Raw genomic sequence first — 19563 nt, forward strand, 5'->3', positions numbered from 1 at the left:
CTTTAAGCAAGCCTCTCTCCTTCTTCTCTCCCTTTGCCTCAGTTTCCCCTCCGCTACAATTATAACATAACAATCTTGTGAGGATTACCTACACACAAAAAGTAAAGTGTGTAATATTGGATATTATTGTTATTACTGTGTATTTTTGAATCTACCCTCTCTTTAAAAGATAGATTAACTTTTGAACGGAAGCTATAGAATTTTAGCAAACATGCAACCACAGGACTGCTTTTCATGTTTAGAATGGTTTGAACTTATATTGCCATATAATAATAATGTATGGCTGTCATCATGCTGCAGTTCATGTGGCTGCCAATAGGCGGCCACAGTAGCATGATAAAAAAAAACATCAGACATGCAAACAAGCAAGCAGCATGGGTGGCAGGCAGCCCAGGTGAGGAAGGGGGCGCTTCAGAGGATGGTTTGCTATTTCTCATGATCCTCTATTTCTCAAGACAATGAATAGAGAATTATTTATGAGAGTTGGCTGTCTCATCATCATCATCGTTTAATCACCCTGAGGTCCTAGTGTGGGCCACTACAATTTAAAATGAAACAGTAAAGTCAGAGGGCAAAGTTCAGGAAGTTCAATAAAGCCAGGCTTTGATAATGTCGTGAATCATGATGAGGGACTTGAAGAGACCTTAAAGCTTGATTTAGATGGGAAGGCTATTCTAAACAAGGCCATCTGCTTGGCAGAAGACAGGGATATGGAGCGGAGGTGAGATAATAGCAGCAAAACATAATATTCAGGTTACCTTGAAGTTACGCTTTTCAAGGCTTATTTGAATCCAGATTGCCAAATATTGGAAATCCAACAGTCTTCCCAACAAATAAATAAAAAATAAAAATAAAAAAAATAAAATTGTCCAGTAGCACCTTAGATACCAACTAAGTTTGTTCTGGGTATAAGCTTTCGTGTGCATGCACACTTCTGCATGCACTGTATCTGAAGAAGTGTGCATGCACATGAAAGCTTATACCCAGAACAAACTTAGTTGGTCTCTAAGGTGCTACTAAGGGACGTGGGTGGCGCTGTGGGTTAAACCACAGAGCCTAGGGCTTGCCGATCAGAAGGTTGGTGGTTCAAATCCCCGCGATGGGGTGAGCTCCCGTTGCTCGGTCCCTGCTCCTGCCAACCTAGTAGTTCGAAAGCATGTCAAAGTGCAAGTAGATAAATAGGTAGCGCTGCAGCGGGAAGGTAAACGGCATTTCCGTGTACTGCTCTGGTTCGCCAGAAGTGGCTCAGTCATGCTGGCCATATGACTTGGAAGCTGTACGCCGGCTCCCTCAGCCAATAAAGCGAAATGAGCGCCACAACCCCAGAGTTGGTCACGACTGGACCTAATGGTCAGGGGTCCCTTTACCTTTACCTTAAGGTGCTACTGGGCAATTTTTTACATTTTTTAATTTATTTCGACTGTGTCAGACCAACACGGTTACCTACCTGAATCTAGTCTTCCCAACAGTTGTTAATTTTACATGGCTTCAGAAGATAAACTACAGGACACCTATACATCCCTGAATAGGGTGGAGACAGGGTGGTTTTGGGAGGGTTGAGTTAAAACTGGTATATTACAGAACCCATTGTGCATGCAAAGTTTGTTACTGTGGTTCTACTGTCACCTTTGATCAAACAGGATTTTGCATAAGCCAACAAACCCTGTTTGACCAGAGACAACAGCAGCGTTGAAGAAATCTGTGAGCATCTATGGGCAATAAACAATAGCTCTGTCCTAACACTTTCAGTTATTTCTTTTTTTAAAATTGTGTGTAATAAGAGAAAAACCCAGAGGAAGAACCCAGGATGGCACAGCCAGCCAGACTCATAGCAGAGCGACAGCTGCAGTGTGCAATCTGAAAAACAAAAAAGCAACCCCCCACAACTCCATCCTAAAAAAAATATAAAAAATTAATGTGCTGAGAAGCAAAAGGCAAGGAACACAGATTTGGAAAAATTTAATCGATGATAATTATGGATGAAGAAGAGGAGTCGCTCATCAAGCATCTTCTTGACATTTTTGAGTGGGTTGTTGAGAAGGTGGATAATGCCAGCAGGAGATGTTTGCGTTTCCACACTGTCACATCCCACTGCACCTTTTGAGAGAGAAAGAAAAGTCCCTGCTTACTTGAGAGACCTAAATTGAGCACCCTTCTGATGGGTTGAGAGAATAGCACTTGCCAAGAAAATGCCAAGTTGCTCTCATTCTGCCATTTTAGACAATTCCCAGCTACCACTCTAGCTTTGTCGTCGTGTGATGAGATGAACCACAGGCCCGTGGCAGGGCACAGGACGGTCCCATCAGAAAAGCGAACCAAGCAACTGCCTGGGGACAGCTGACTCAGCTAGGGAAATGTCTTGGAGACAGAGTCTGCCTCTGGGTACCTCTTTGGAAAGCTAAGGGCGAGTAGGAAACTCATCGATAGGGATGGTGGAGGATTTCACAACGTGAGCTCTGCAGGTGTTTGCTCGTTCACCGACCTGGTGAGCCAGTTGTTTTCCGTGGGAGCACTGGCAATCCTCAGTGATACCATTTTTAAATTTAAAGAAAATTGCAAACTTAATGCTGCGGGCATCCGTCCATCAATGGAAGAGTGTGCCTTCAGGGATGAAGTCAAACCATCAGAGAACTACAGCGCCTGCTGTGGCTGCAAATTTAATGACACTGTTTTCAAACCCTTGACATATTTAGCTGTGATTTCTTATACTATTGTTACTCTGTTTGTTGTCATTGTTTTGAAGTATCTTTGGCGAAATGTGTACTCTGTTGAACTGTGTTTTATTGCGGTGACGATTGCCATCAACATTTACTGTTTCATTTCTCCTGTCTACCTGCCTATATAGATCACCGTTACACAATTGTGTGTACTAGTAGCTTTATAAATACAAAAACAAATAAATTTCAGAACAAAGAATGATTATCTTTTCAGAGACAGCTTCATACATTCTTGTCCCAAAATAAGGTCTTTTTGGAGGACGCAGGTTTTCTGCAGCCTCATCTCTCATCAATCCATCATTTATTAACATTACGTTTTTCATTTACTGTATTTACATGAATCCAGTGCGCACCTCAATTTTCAAAACCTCGAAACCAAAAAAAGGATTTACAGGCACCAGAAAATCTAATGTGCACCCTAATTTTCATGACATAATTTGGCCCAAAAAGGTGCAGATTACATTCGAGTAAATACAGTGGTACCTTTGGTTGCGTACTTAATTCGTTCTGGAGGTCTCTTCTTAATCTGAAACTGTTCTTAACCTGAAGTGCCACTTTAGCTAATGGGGCCTCCTGCTGCTGCCGTGTCACTGGAGCACGATTTCTGTTCTCATCCTGAAGCAAAGGTCTCCTGAAGCACTATTTCTGGGTTAGCAGAGTCTGTAACCTGAAGCGTATGTAACCTGAAGCGTATGTAACCCGAGGTACCACTGTACAGCATTTATGAGAAATCTGAATGTAAAAATATATTTTTGTTATAAAAATGCTTACTTGAAATAAATGATTTGTTGATTTAATTCCCCCTTTTATGTGCTTTCAATCATCTTTCTAATGTCTTCCACTATAGTATTAATTCAGGCAGTAATGGCCAAAGTGGATAATATTTCTCCTGTGGAAAAAGTGCTTTTAGCAATTATTGCCCTTGCCAAATTTTCTTCTGCAAGTGGCCATTCACAGCTTTGCAACAGGAACAGAAAGGGAGGGATGAGGGAGAGGACTGTATTTGTTGTTGTGTTAAACGGTTTTTCCCAATAGGGGATGTCTTGCTGATGATCTGTGTCATTCACTCACAATGATTTTAAATCTTTTGTTTCCTGCCCCCTGGGGGCGATGACTACTGGATGGTGGGCAATCAATAACTGTAGCGGTACTGTAAACTGCAAGAAAATATAGGAATATAACAATATCCATTATGTAAGAGGCAATCACACCACCATCAGGAGAATCGAAAACAATAATGTTATTTTCACAAACTGCCATACTGGGCCAAGATTGGACGAATTTAGCAAAATGTGAGCCTCTATAGACCCGGTTTGAGTAACGATAATGCAATCAAAAGAAGAGCAAACCCCATCCCTTCTTATCGCTGGCTGATATTCCCTCCCAGACAAATATACTGTCGCAAAGAGAGAGAGAAGTAAAGAACTGATAGAGATGAACAACTACGTCTTATTGTTAAGGTGTGAAGGCAGAGAATAGCCAGGTAGCCATTGGCAGCCTTTTCCTCCACTGATTTGTCTTTTAAAGCCATCCGAGTTGGTGGCCATCACTCATTTTGTGAGATGGAAGACATGAGTTTTCATCTCATGTCAAGGTTCTCCTTGAGGGAAACTTTGATACTATTACACTGGCTGTAGCAAAATTCCTCTCAGAGGTACAGTCATACCTCGTGTTACGTCTGCTTCATGTTACATTCTTTCAGGTTATGTCCCACGGCAACCCGGAAGTACCGGAAAGGGTTACTTACAGGTTTCGCCGCTCGCGCATGCGCACAAAATGACATCATGTGCATGCACAGAAGTGGCAAATCGCAACCCGCGTGTGCGCAGACGCGCCACTGCGGGTTGTGTTCCTTTCATGTTGCGAACAGGCCCCCGGAACGGATCCCATTCACAACCAGAGGTACCACTGTAGTAAAAATCAGAAAGATCCTCCTAGCAAGGCCAATTTTACACCTTAAGAACTGTTGATATTTACTATTGTTGTACTGTGGTTTTGGGGGGGTCTATGGACCACAGTAAAGCTCTTTGTGTGGCTATCCAAGAATGTGGTATCTTTGAAGAAGTGGTAGCTGTGACCGTAACATGCAGCCAATCCTCAGAAATTCCCCTGCAATTACTGCCTTAAGAAATAGCAAACCACGTGCAGTTTCTCTCGAGGGGAGCCTGAGCTCTCTTAAGGATTACTGCACATGGTGGCCATTGCCCAGGAGCTTCAGAATGAGAGGGGGACCAGAGGAGGTGTTCAAAGCAATGGGGACCCTCAGAAAAAAGCAGGGCGTGTTGACCACCATGGTTCAAAGCAGTGCTCCATGGACTGGGGAAAGGATGGTACTGAGGAGAAAGGACTGGGCTGAGGGTGAAAAGCCAATGGGTGGAATTGAATGTCCTCATGCGCTGAATCTGACATGTGGGCACCCCAGCTTTAAAACTTAACATGGTTCCCACTTCAATCTAACACGACAAGACCATATTGCATATTGTAAATGCAGCAAAAATTGAGATGCAAGATAGCAAGGTTCCAAGGCCCAACATGCAGACAAATGTTTTAGCAACCAGGTAACAAGCACTAGGTATATGCAAATAATTACAAGGAAAGACAGCTTGTCATGGCGGTTAAACAGAGTGATTTTTTTGCCGACTATGCTAAATGTACGTAACACACCAGAGCAGTCATTATTTGACCTTCAGCTGTTACCGTATGTAAATGACAATTTATGGAAAACCAGCTGTTATTAACTCACAAACTATGTTGCTGAAACAAAACCACAGCTCCAGACAGCCGGTTAAGAAAAATAATTTAAAACATGACTGAGTTTGATTAATAGCTGTCGACATGTGATGCTGAAGTGAAACAACAGGAGCCATCGTTCCACTGGCCGTTTATAAAATATGGAAAGAAGCCCCAGCGCTATGTTGCTTGTGGCAGTGTGTGCAAAGAGCATTATGTGTGTGCTTTCAATCACACTTTGAGCAATGAGAAGTTTCAGGGTTACAGTGCTTACCCAGAATTCCTTTGGAGGGGTGGTTGCAGCATTTTGTAAGATATTTAACTAATATGCAAGTTGAGCATTAGGCAGAAGGTCACAAATGCTAACACACCATAGCGCTCCCACATAATCACCAAATTCGTTAGCTGCTCGTTTGTTTCTGGACCCTATTCAAAATTCTCACATGACTGTTTATAGCCCTAAGAGACCTAGGCCCCAAATATCAGAAAGACTGCCTCCTTCCCTACAGACCCGCTCAATGTTAATATCAGCAGAAAAGGCCCTGTGGGTAGTTCTGCTATCCTCAGATGCTCATGGTGGTGGTGGCCTGAGAGACGGCATTCTTTGCGGCAGCCCATAAGTCGTGGAACTGTACAGTTTCACTGTATGCTGAAATGCACCATATTACCCTGACCTATAGACACCTGAGATAGGCATTTTTAGAAACCACTCTGTTGCCTAGTGTTGCTGGTTATAACCCACCCTGAGACCTAAAGAAATAATAGAAAGGACAACAAGAGGTGGTACTGAACGAAGTTTTACTCAAAGTACATCCACTGAAATTTTTGGATCTAACAAGAATTTCCAGTAATTTCAATAAGTCTGCTCTAAGTAAAACTCCGTTGAATACCACCCTAGGGTTCTAGGGACACCAACGTCTCCAAAGGATTCTTTCAAAGTTCAACTCCACCTTCCAGTGGCATAGAGTGGGTTGCTAGTGCCCAGGACCGCTCTCAGGTATAGCGGTGCGGCCGGATGACCACCATCCATCCTCCTTCCCTCAGGGCCTCCCTGCGCATCTTTTGCCTTCACTATGGCATTGTTTAAATGGGAGCCACATGGAGGGGGTGGGCAGAGGGGGAAACGGGTGGAGTGCACCCGCACATTCAATTACCTGACACCCCTAAGAATTTTGTGCCCACAGCAATTGTTCCAGGAAAGCCTCACTTCAAAGCAGGGTCCTTCAGATGCCCTTCGTATTGTGTGTCCAGGGTATTTGTGCTTACAATGGTATTGGGGCAGCTATACGTGATCCTACTTTCAACACGCCTTGCATCCTCAGAAGTTTCAGGTTGAACATACTTCTGTTTTGCTCAATCAGTGCACACACGGCAGCTTCCTGCTGAAATCCCGTCCCTTTTCATACCACAAACATTCCTAGGTGTGGGTGGTTGTCCCACGTTTGCTGCTCTGCAATTCAAGAGCGACCCTCCAGAAAGCAATAATGCAGTAACGTTGGAGAAACATCCCAGAGCAATTAATAAAATAGAACGTTGTGTGGATGGTCCAGTATAAAGCCACCATTAAAGGTAAAGGTACCCCTGCCCGTACGGGCCAGTCTTGACAGACTCTAGGGTTGTGCGCTCATCTCACTCTACAGGCCGGGAGCCAGCGCTGTCTGCAGACACTTCCGGGTCACGTGGCCAGCGTGACAAGCTGCATCTGGCGAGCCAACGCAGCACACGGAAACGGCGTTTACCTTCCTGCTAGTAAGCGGTCCCTATTTATCTACTTGCACCCGGGGGTGCTTTCGAACTGCTAGGTTGGCAGGTGCTGGGACCGGGCAACGGGGCGCACCCCGCTGCGGGGATTCGAACCGCCAACCTGACGATCGGCAAGTCCTAGGCGCTGAGGTTTTACCCACAGCGCCACCCGCGTCCCTAGGGACCTATCAGAGGACATCTAGATAAACCCCCAAACTTACAGGATAGTTTTTAACCAATATGTCGTATCAGGCGTTGACAATCTTTTTTACGATTGAATATTGCAGGGTTTCATGTCCCCTATGGGAAGGGCCAAGTAAGCAGAGAGCAGGGCTGGATCCAAATGCAGTCACTGCCTTTAAGGCTGGCTTGATGTGCAAGCATTAGAAGGCAGTAATCTTACTCTAGAAAGCTGCACCTACTCACACCAAGCTGCTGTTAATGCACAAAAGCAGGCTGGAGTGTGTTATTGTTTTTCTGATCAGCTGGCTAATGTACTAACTAATGTCATAGAACTATGCAAAATTCAAACCCCTCTGAATTAGGCCCCAATCCTATTACTTAGGTGACATTCCACTGCAGAAAATGTTTGCAATTTAGTATGATCACATGGCAGGAATCTGTCGCAAATGGCGCTGGTTCAGTTTAAGACCTGGCTCATAAACAGAGCTTTGATTCGTTTTGAAATTGCAAGGGAATATGTCTTGGAGACATCCTATAGAAAATACAATTGAGCAATATGCTGTTCACCAGAAAAGTCAAGGGTAATTATTTTATCCTTTGGGGGGGGGATCAACATAGGTCAGCAGCAGCTGTTGTTTCTATTATTAAGCTCCAAAAGACAATATACTTTAATTCTTTATGAGGCACGTAACTTGCCCATTACTAAAAAAGCAAAACCACAATTATAGTCATTTGGAATGTTCCTATTAGTGATTCCCTGGGCATAATTGTACAAATTAATTGAACTGCTTGGTTCTGCACTGAGAAAAGGAACAATGCATTAGCTAACTTTGCAGGCTATTGTTCAGTGCTCTGTATTGTGCTTTAAGAAAATCGTCGTGCTGGCAAAGTAGTGGGCCCCAAACTTCAAACTGTCCTCCGATCTACATTAATTGGATATGGTGCTTCAGAGCGCAGTGGCTGCACAAATCCAGATGCGCTTTCCTATAACAAAAATCTGGAATTGTTTCATTGTGCTCAAATCTGGTTTTGGTTTGGAGTGAAACTACTTTTGTTATCCTACTCTCCTGAATTATTCAGAAACTGAATTAACACAGTCCATCCTTCTGAAGTTATCAGCATCGTTTGAGACCGGGGTATCTTTCTGGATCATCTCTCTGGGTTAAGGCTGGAGAGTACCACATTGTGGTGCTTCTGGTCCTTCCTGGAAGGCAGGCTGCACAACAGCAACGGACAACCTATGGCCCTCAATTGTTGGGACTCCAATTGTCCATCACCCACAATCATTATCCATGGTCATGGAAGGATGGATTCCAACATCTGCCCTGCCTTCACCTTGAATGAGCCATTTTTGCCTACTTGTGATGGATACTGTCAGGGGCTGCCTCAGGTCTCAGCTCACAAAAGACCAACGCCAAGCTCTTCTTATATACAAGGATGTTTATTGCAGTTCATTAATGGTTCCACAACCGAGGCGTGCAGCCCCGCGTCTCTTAGCCTTAGACATTTGAAGTCCCCTCTGAATCGGTCCCGCCCCTACACCAGTTTAAGAGGCTTGTGCTGGTCCACCTCTTTCTGTCTTTCCTTTTCCGCAGGGTCTTTCTGCCCCCCTGGGTTCCTTCCCTCCTGCTTTCCCCTGAAGCGGATTCCTCAGATGCCTGCTCCCCCCTCCTTCGTGCTTTGGGGCCAGGCTCCTCCTCCGGGCTCTCTGCATTTCCGCGCGCCTCCACATTTGAACTTGGCGCGCGTTCGCTACCCCTGACCTTCCTCTTGACACTCACACTACTCCCTGTACTACTCTCCGCCCCTTCCGGCAGGACGTCCTGCTCCGATCTCATTCCCGTCTCCTTCCTGCTCTGCTCCGTGTGTCCCACTGGGAACTCCCCCCTCTTCACTCCGTTCCTGCTGGGAAGCCGGCCCCGATCTCCCACTCCCACTCGGGGTTTCCCTGCTGCTTCCCTGCTCCTGGCAAGTCCCCCCTGTGACCCCCCTTGGCCTGACCAGGGGCGCCCCCTTCTGGGAATCCTCCGATTCACTTGAGAGACTCATGGAAGACCTCAAGTCATTTTCATCCTCTTCCTCACTCTCCTGAGATTCTTCCCCATCGCTCTCCGTCTCCCCCCTCACCTGTGCCTCTGTCCCTGAACCCCTGACAGATACTTTTAAAAAGTTTGCCAAAGGGAGAGAGGGAGCCCCTTTTTGTTGTTATTGAAAGGACTGAGAGCAAGTGGGAGGCCATAAATCATTGATAAATCACATATTGTGCATGCAAAGGACTACAGGTTCAGTCGCTGACTGAAAGTGTGGAGAGCTGATGTTATTCGATTTACAGCATTGAGTTTGATGGACCAAAGGTCTAACTCAGCATAAGTCAGCTTTCTGAACCTTAGTATTTATGGAATTGATCTGCAACAGGACAGAGTTGCTACATTCAGATGCCAGAAGGGCTACTGAACTTTTAAGAATCACACAGAATAAACATTTCTACCAGGGGCTACTTCCTTCATCGCAGCAACATTATTTGCAGGAAATTCTGGTCCACTCTAAAAGCAGAAAGAGCTTTTCCAAGGCTCCAGGCTCAACAACCCTATTGAGCAAGCGATTGTATATTAATTTATGCAACATTCTTCATAAATGCAGAGTCTACATAAAGGTGACATTAGCTGTCATAAAAGGTCTTTGTCCCACTCTTCAGAAAAGATGTCACAAAGTACTTTTTTTCATCTTTAGAACTTATTAGATTTTTTTTAAAAAAAAACTTCACAAAAGATGTTAAAGACATTGTGTACTGACAAACTGAGTTTCTGTGTACCAATCTTACTGTGGTTACAAAAACACAATTTCTAAACACTACCAAGAAATAAAAGTCAAACCACACTACAGTGGTACCTTGGTTTAAGAAAAGCCCTGTTTACGAACTATTCGGTTTACAAACTCCGCAAAACCGGAAGTAGTGTCCTGATTTCCAAACTTTACCTAGGTCTACAAACAGAATCCGAATGGTGGAAGGGGACCGGAGGCGGGAGGCCTCATTAGGGAAAGCGCACCTTGGTTTAAGAATGGACTTCCGGAAAAGAGTAAGTTGGTAAACCAAGGTACCACTGTACTTTGCTATATTTATCAAATGTCTTTTTTGAAAAACTGCTTTACCACCCACCAAAAAATATCCATTAAGGATGTAATCCTATACGTATCTTTTCAGGAGTAATTCTCATTGAGTTCAGTAGGGCTTCAAGTCAGCCTAAATAGATAAATACTTCACTTGATTAAAAGGGGAAAAGAAAAGAGATTTTACTTGCAATTAATGAGTATCTTCCATGAATCAGAACAAATCTATCATCCCATTAGGCTTTTAATGCATAGTACAGAGCTCTCAGCAGCAGTTTTAATACAAGTTCAGTCTTCCGTTAGTGCAAACCTTTCACATAAATTTAAACCCTCTTTCAGGAAACTCCAAGGAGAAAGAAAACATTTGTAAGATCGAAGCTGACTGCTTCCTTATAATGAAAATGAAAGAAAAATAATTACGTTTATTTGTGTGCCTCTATGTGGATTCTTAAATATATATCTGTGACTTTTGTTAAATCATCTTGACTTGAAAGTCAGTTTAATTTAGGTTGTGCTAATAATATGCTGCTTTTATAGAATCCATTTACAGAGAACCCACAACTTCAAAAGGCAAAAATCTAAACGTTTTTCATCAAATCTCAAACCCAAGTGGGATAACTCTATAGTGGTGAAAACATGGCTAAGAGCTTTTTAAACTGATTCTCCAAATCACTAACCCTGCGTCTTCATAATATTAATTAGAAAAACAGCGGGCTGCACAAGTACCACTATTTCATAAACAGAGCCCTGTTATATTGTACTTCAGAGATGAAAATTCCTAACACAATAAATCTGCCAGCCTTTTAGATGCCACAGGGCTGGATTTTCTTTTTTAATCTAAAAAAAAAAGTTCACATGATAAAGCGGTTGGAGCAGGCAGCTGCATGCGTAAACCTTCACAAAGAAAAATAATCCCAGCACATTCGAAACTCAAGTGGACCACAATTAAGCAAAAATTAAGCAACTTCAACATGAGAAATTAGTGTGATTGCGGGTATTCTGGAAACACACAGCGTAGATTCAAAAACTAGCAGACGCATTTCCAAATCTGGTTGCTGTCAGATAATAGTGTGGATACATGGAAAATCACATATTCCCTTTACAAAACAAACATTACCATTCAGCTGTTATCTGTATCAGTGAAGGAAACAAGGAGCCAATGGGGTGTCTGGGGCTTCCAATGGGGAGCTTCTCATTGGCACCCTGAAAATTAAACCCTAACTCATCCCTTTTAAGTCTCTATGCTTAAGCGTTGCAAAGGCAAGTTTGAGCATGTGGTGGGGAAAATGCACACTGTGATTTCCAGCTTTACAGTTCTGACTTATCACATTCTCAATTTCACCAGGGTCTAGAGCGTGGACTTGAATCAAGCCCAAACTTCACCTTAAGAAATCCTCGTCCCACTGGGATGAAGGCAACGCAAATAATGACAGCAGACCTTCAGGAAAACCAGAGCAGGTTGTGTCTTGGATAAACAACACCTTCCTAGTATGTTTTCTCTGAAGCCCAGTATAAAGATCATGGCTGGGACCCAAAAGTCTGTTTTGGGTGTACTCAACAGTTTGTGTGCACCTATAACAGAACCACATGTTTTATCATGGGGAAGTGGCTGGACTCCTCATTGGCAGCTGCCAGCATGGTTAGTGGTCAGAGATATGGCGGTCCAACAATCTCTTGCAGGACACAGATTCTCCACACCTGCTTCATCAGAGAAAAACAGCTTGGGGTGTTTGGCATGGAATGCAGACGAGGAAGTTCCTGTTTAAGAAAAACCAGCCTAGATACTTGGTAAAGGTAAAGGATGTGAGCAATTTTCTTCAGATCCCGGCCAATGGTTTTCTCGTCCCCGTCCCCCCGTCCCCAACAACACTGAAGTGTTTTATCAACTGTTTGTTACACATGCGCTTTTAGGACAAGACCTTTGATAACATTTGCGCTTTGCAGCCCAATGCAATGCATGTTCACTGAGAAGTCATCCCCTTGTATTTCTTAAGATTCTTTGTCAAGTGATTATGCTGAGGATTGTTAATATGTTCATACCCAACCTTTGCACTAAGGAGGTCAGCACAGTCTGCATGGAGTTCCCACATTCTCTCTCCACAACAACCCTTTGAGGTAGGGCTCATCTGATTTAGAGCACAGGCCTCTCTGGTTCAAGTGTAAACGAATGTCCACTACACAGCCTGGTTTGCTATCTTAAGTTGCTCAAGGTATTAAAAAACAAAGTTTGTTTGTACTAAAGCACAGGTTCAATTTTAACGTTATCAGATGTACACTTTGACAATACAGTGGTACCTCGGGTTACATACGCTTCAGGTTACATACACTTCAGGTTACAGCCTCCGCTAACCCAGAAATATTACCTCAGGTTAAGAACTTTGCTTCAGGATGAGAACAGAAATTGTGTTCCGGTGGCGTGGCAGCAGCAGGAGGTCCCATTAGCTAAAGTGGTGCTTCAGGTTAAGAACGGACCCCCGGAACGAATTAAGTACTTAACCTGAGGTACCACTGTACACATTAGAACGACCCTGTTCCAACCTGGGATTAAAACTCATCTCCATGACCTCTCACATACATTCCTCTTTCACTTTTAATATTCGCATCCTAGATATGTGTAACCATTTCAATACAATCAACTTCCAAAACAGATGTGTTTAGAGTTCAGAACTATTACGTAACAATGCTTATGAAGGTGATAGAACTGGCTCAGAGTTAGCTCATTTGTCATCTTCCAGATGTTCCAGGCCAACTCCTATAATCTCAGACTGCTGGCCATGATGACAGAAGCTTATGCAAGTTGCACTCCAACATCTGGACAGCACCATGTTGAACTAAACCCAACATTCCTGAATTTGCAATTGCTCAATAATACAGAAATGCAGAGTTTCCCAAGTTTTGGACTGCGATATGAGCTTTGCACCTAAACTCATTTGTACTGGAAAGTACATTCACGCCACTTGGAAAGGGTCCCAGTTTTGCTAACTTTGACAGCAAAGGACCAAAGCCTTGCTTTGCACATTCCTGCCATTTACAGTTAAAATAATCAGAGTTTGCAGTGCCGTGGGAGAAAAAAACTCCATTATTTCCCTGGACCTCTGCTGTCAGTCAAAGTTGACAATTCTGAGGTACAGGCATTTTATTTGTGGCAACTTTATATATTCAATGGGACTTACTTCCTAGAAAGTAGACGCAGTATGTTCTCACACAAACCACAGAGGGGTGGCAGATAGTAAGTTTTTTTTGGTTTAGCTATGTTATAAACCTAAGTATCCTCAATCACTCGGTTGTTAATGACAACCCAATATCCCACCAGTACCCTTAATGATGCAGAACACAACAATTACAAAATTACTAGTTAGTTCTTTTTATTATACCCATTCTGGTTTTAAAAATAATAGGAGCTTTAGGGTAGTCTGCTAGCAAATAAACATTCACTAATCAAAATACAAGTTTTCATTAGAGGGATGCGTTTTAGCCAACAGGAAGTTTCGCTGTTAATTCACATTCAAGCAAATAAGTGTCGACAAACATACTTCTATCATTTTGCTGATGTTTGTACGCAAGTCTCCCCCCATATAAATAGGTGCAGAAACACAGCTTAATATGAAAGTACTCTGTCCAGGTACAGCATATGAAAATCTGTATAGCACTAGTAAATGAATAAAAAACTAAATGATTCGTGTAAAATGTTTATACACTTTATATACACACTAAGTCACAAGTTCAATTAAAAACCACCCCCCATTCATAACTCTTATGATAGACTTAGTAAGCTACAGTACAAGATTTATTTTTTAAACAGAAAAAAGAAAAGAAAACTAGCTAAGAGCTCATTTCAGGACTTACTGAAAACTGGATTGTATACAAAATTTTAGAAAACATACTTCAGAGAGAATTACTCAACACAAACTAGAAAAAGACTGTAATCAGCTCTCGAGAATGACATTTTAAATACTTAATTGCAATCAATAACCTCTCACTTAGCGAAAATATGACAATGGAATTATTTTATAATAAGGCATAAGGACAACCAGGGCACTCTCTCTTCTGTGGCACGCTGGCTTCCCAATGCTCTCTTATTGCTTGTCCTTATTTAAAAATGCTCTCTCTCCCTTTCTTTTTCTTGCTTTCTTTGAAAAAATACATCATTTTAAAACCATCTCCCAGAGAAAAAAGGAAAACATTTCTGTGGATGGGAGATGTTTGAAATCTGGACTGTTGATTGATATTTATAAAGCCCCAGAAGAATTTCAAAATGAATGGTTTAAGCTGCAGCTAGACATTTAGCTAAAAAGAAGGAAATAAAAAAAGCCTCTCTCTCTCTCAACAATTCTAACAGGCCAACACTTGATCCTAAAATAATATTTTACTCAAATAAGGAAATTCCACTCTTTGAAACGACAGCTTTGGAGTGAGGGGGAGGAAACTTAATAGAAATATTCTTTGGTTAAGACTATAGTGCCCATAACTCTGTATCTAAGCATCAAGACACTGTTTGTAACTAATTCTGGCTAAGTAAATTGTCAAGTTTCAATGTGCACCGCTTGAGGAATGGCCAAATGACTGGATCGCATAAAAAGCACCCATTAGGTCGCAAATGTAAATGGACAGTACTTTTAAGTCGAGCAATGTGCATTTATGTATAGATCTGTTTAATGCGGGGGGGGGGGGATCAGAGCTTTCATTCAGAGTAAAAACTTGTGCTTATATATCACCATGGTGGTCCTTCCCTATAGATAAGACACCAGCCAAAATTCCTACATGCGTGGACTTAATGTTTCTGCACTGTTGTAGGTGCAAACCCCCTCCCAGTAGAAAACAATGAAAACAGAGCCAAATTTGCCCTTAGGTATTTGGAGAGAAAGACGGCATCCCACTCAGAATGCCCATAACTTTTACTCAGCAGCATGTCTTAACAAATGTAGAAATATCACTCTTTTGCCCAGGGAAGGAAAGGGCACCAATGGACACTTCAAAGAAGCATTAAACTGAGCCTTGAAGACATCAAACAAGAATATATATAGGATGCTACCCAGCCAAGTCACGCTGAGGGACCACACCTCTTAGTATGACTTGGCTATTGCCCAGAGAGTTCCAAAAAAACGCTTAGCACATCTGTCAATCTGCTGCTCAAAGCCCAGGACCTGACACACCTCCACCCTTAGCCAGTCTGGTAGACTACTTTCAGAACATTTAAACAATGTGCAATGGGGTTTTTTATATATAATACACACACACACACATACATAAAGAGTGATAATACAGGAATTTTCATCAAAGACTCTTCCTTGCTATTGTCCCCTGTGTCAGAATTACATTTTGCAAACACACTCAGTTTTCAAAGAACTGACATTGCTTCGTGCCATCAAAGAGATTTGCTCCTGGAAGGGAAGTTCCGACTGTTCAAGTGGTGTAAAAATCCAGAAGTCGCCACTTTGATGACGGCCCCTTTTGGCACTGGCTCTTCTGACCCGTCCCCATTGTAACACAGTTCCAAAGAGCTGAAGAAGAAAGAGACTTTGGAAAGCGGCAGAGAAGGCAAAGGGAATAAAATGGTATAAGGAGGTCCCTGATTGCGTTGTCTAGTATTTCGCCCCCCAAACAGGGTAGGGGTTGGGGAATAGAAGCAGCCACAAAATCTAACCTGTCAGAAATAGCTGTTCTATTCCACTGACTTCATCCAATTTAGGAGATAGGCAACACTGGGAAAATAATGATCAGGAAAGGTTCTCTCTGCTTCACCACCAACATGGCTGGGAAGTGCAAAATGTTCTCTCTCCCTCTTTCAGATTCCTCTCCCCATCCCAGGGCAAGAAGGCAACAGTTTCTGGGAAGCAGGAAGGATGGCAGCGGACTGGCCACACAGCAGTTCCTTCACCATGATGCAGAAAGAAGCAAAAGGCAGGAAAACGGGAGACTGGTGGAAGCAGACTCAGAATGATGCAAAGGGGTCCTTTACATCACTGAAGTAGCATTTGATGCCCACCCATTCTCTGGATGGGGGAGGGAAGTGGAGATGCAGGAATAAAATATACAGCACGTATGTTCTGGGGTGAACAAGACAGACATCTTTGGAAGCATGCATATTAAAAGGGGGACACAGGTACGTGTGTCAAGATTTGTGTTTTACCTCTAGCAATATGAACAGATCACATAGTGGGTTGATTCTGGGACAGTGAATTCTGCACAGCTGGCATTTGAGGTGGGCAGCGATTATATAAAAGGGTTGGGCAATGGCAGCACATTACATGGCAAAGGCCCATGGAAGTGCTCTGGACCCATGTTAAGTGCAAGGGGTAGAAGGAAGTGATCCAACTTGTACAAAACAAGAGGCGTTCCTTCTGGGCGAGGGGCTGAGTGACTGTCTATATAAGGAACCTAGGTGCAGATGGTGTTCTTCCAAGGTACGAGTGAGGGGTGCATGAGGTGTCACAAAGCTATGAAGGGATGACCACAGGGCAAGTGCATAGAAATGTAAACAAGGGGCCGGGAACTCAGCGTGCGGAAGGGAAGGAAGTTCTCTGCACCTTGAAGAACAACACAGAAGAGGAGACACCACAATGGGGAGGTTTCCTATCTGTGCAGTTCTAAAAGGTGGAAGAGCCTTCAGGCTGCCACCCTATTGCTTATCTGGGATGCTGGACAGGAATTCAGGTGGGGCACTTTTGTCTCTCCCAGCACAGCCCCTTCAAAACTCTCCTACAGTTTTGCAAGGCGCAGCTCCCACGCACCAAAAATGTGTCGAGCCTAGGCAGGTTTCTTTCTGCAAGGTCAGGCCCCGGTCATCCTAGGTGAGGGAAAGGAACGGCATGTGCCTGGAAAAAAAGAAAAAATCTGGGGTGTGGTGGAGCTGGTGGCCAGCCCAGGCTGCGCTTGTGCATCTCGGTCCCCTCACTCCCTGCAGAAGACATACTCGGTGTAGCTGGTCCAGATCTTGTCGTCGGCGGGGCCGCCCTGCTCGGGGGCGAAGGCGCAGGTGCCGGTGGAGGAGCAGGCGGCCATGCGGAAGCCGGCCTCGCTGAGCCGGTCGAAGGCCTGCTCCAGGAAGTTGAACTTGAGGTAGTAGCGGGCCGTGTAGCGCTCCGGGGGCCGGTCGGGGTCGCGGCTCTCGTTGAGCGTCTCGCCAAAGACCTCCTTGGCCAGCGCCGTCTTGCCGCACACCGTGATGCGCGCCACGCGGCGGAACTTGGCGTCGGCCTGCGCGTCCCGCCCGATGGTGTAGGAGCCGCGGTAGCCGATGGTGATGTAGCCCGAGCGCCGCCCCGACGCCGCCCCGCCGGCGTCCAGCGAGAGCGATGGCGCCAGCAGAGGCCCGCCCGACGGGCTGCGGCTGGACGTGGGCGAGGCCGACAGAGCCCCGCCGCCGCCCTCGGGGAGCTCGGCCTCCAGGTAGCCCAGGCCCGGCGGCGGCTCGTCGGCGCACACGGAGGCGTCGCGCAAGAGCCCCGAGAAGCGCGCGGCGGCGGAGGGGAGGCCGGCGGCCGCCAGACGGCGCGCCAGCTCGGGCAGCTGGAAGTACTCGGCCTCCCTCTGCAGGCGGCTGCGCTCGGGGAAGCGCTCGGGCAGCACCAGCTCCTGGTCGCGCAGGTAATCCAGGATGTAGCGGAAGAGGAAGCCGTCGCGGTCCAAGAAGAAGCGGCCCTTGGAGTCGCGCGGCAGCTCGGACGCCGCCTGCTCCGAGAACATGCGCCACAGCAGAGAGCCGCGCACCGACAGCACCGTGCCGCGCCGGGTCACGTACACCTGCCCGCCCACGTTCAGCTCCACGATCTCCGGGAAGCCCTCGCCGCCCACCGACGACGCCGCCTCGGGCTGCGCGGGGCGCGCCGCGCTGCGCAAGGCGCTGCTGCCTCCGCCGCCGCCGCCGTTGGGGAGCCCCCGCGCGCTGTCCGCCAAGGCCATGGCCGGCCCGGAGCAAGCCCTTCCTCTACGGCCGCGCCCTCGGCTTCTTCTCCTCCAGGCTGGCGCGCTGCCTTCCCCGCCAAGCTCCGGAGCGCGCCCGCTGCTGCCTCTGCTGCTGCTTCCCGGGCTCCGCTCGGCGCCCCAGCCTCTTTTTCTTTCTCTCTCTCTCCTCCGGGCTTCGGGTCCTCGCGCTCTCGCGACTCGGATGCGCCGGCGGCGAGCGCGGCTTATGTAGCGGCGCTGCAAGCTCGCAGGAGGGGAGCGCGCGGCGAGGGGAGCGCAAGGCGTGGACGGGGAGGAGGAGGGGAGCCGGGCGGGTGGGTGTCGACACTGACGTGGGGCTGCGCCTTCCCCAATTGCGAAGGAGCCCGAGCGCACAGCTCCCACCCCCTTCCCCCTGCTGAACGGGGATATATTTATTTTTTTGCTCGGCGGAGAATGCCAACTCTGGCCAAATCGCAATCAGCCCGACCCCCCCGTCGGAGAGACGCGCAAGCTACCCCCTTGTTGTGCTGGGCTCGCTTCCCTTCTCGGCTTGCCGTCGCTTTGCAAAAACAGGAGGATGCCATTCTCTGGAGCGCTTCCCTTGTCACCCGCAGCAGCAGCAGTAGGATTTGCCAAGCGATTTTTAAGGGTACAGTCCTACACACTTGGGATTAAGCCCTGTTGAGTTTAGGGGGGCTTCCGAGGCCATAAAGTCGGGCTGCCCGTCCCCCTCCCCCCAGAGGCGGATAGATCGCAGCTCTTGCTGTCCATTTACTCTGGGGTAGCCTCCTCTTCCGTGAGAAATGTGCTTGGCGAATGGCAAACGCAGTCGCATTTTTATTTTACTTTGGGGGGGGTGCGTGCTCTAGTCCTGTTGAGGTTAGTGCAGAGTGGATTTGAGACGCTGCTTGCAAAAATCAACTTTTAGAGGGAGCGGCGCCTTCGCATGAATCGCCCCGAGTATGGCTGGTTAGCTCCCCAATCCTCGGCGCGCCCTCGACTACCACAGGGATGAGTGGGGTGGAGATTTAAGGCGCTGGATGGGAGCAAAGGAGGAGCAGCGATGGGCAATGGCTCCTTAGACTCCCGTCCTTCAGAAAGTGCAAGTCAGCAGGGCTGCCGCAGAGTCAATGGATTGTCTCAGGTAGAGTGTAAGAACCAGCCCAGGGCAACGGTGTTGGTGCAGAGGCACTAA

At 45.9% G+C, this 19563-nt stretch overlaps 1 protein-coding gene across 1 annotated transcript; it reads right to left on the bottom strand.

Annotated features, from left to right (window-relative positions):
* Positions 1–13829: 13829 nt before the first annotated feature.
* KCTD12 (potassium channel tetramerization domain containing 12) lies at positions 13830–19205 on the bottom strand. The gene has a single exon (XM_083500713.1). The coding sequence runs from the start codon at positions 18381–18383 to the stop codon at positions 17373–17375; it is 1011 nt and encodes a 336-aa protein (XP_083356839.1). The 5' UTR covers positions 18384–19205; the 3' UTR covers positions 13830–17372.
* Positions 19206–19563: the final 358 nt, after the last annotated feature.

The sequence above is a fragment of the Podarcis liolepis genome (assembly GCF_965112155.1).
Source record: "Podarcis liolepis genome assembly, chromosome: 4".
Lineage (NCBI taxonomy): Eukaryota > Metazoa > Chordata > Lepidosauria > Squamata > Lacertidae > Podarcis > Podarcis liolepis.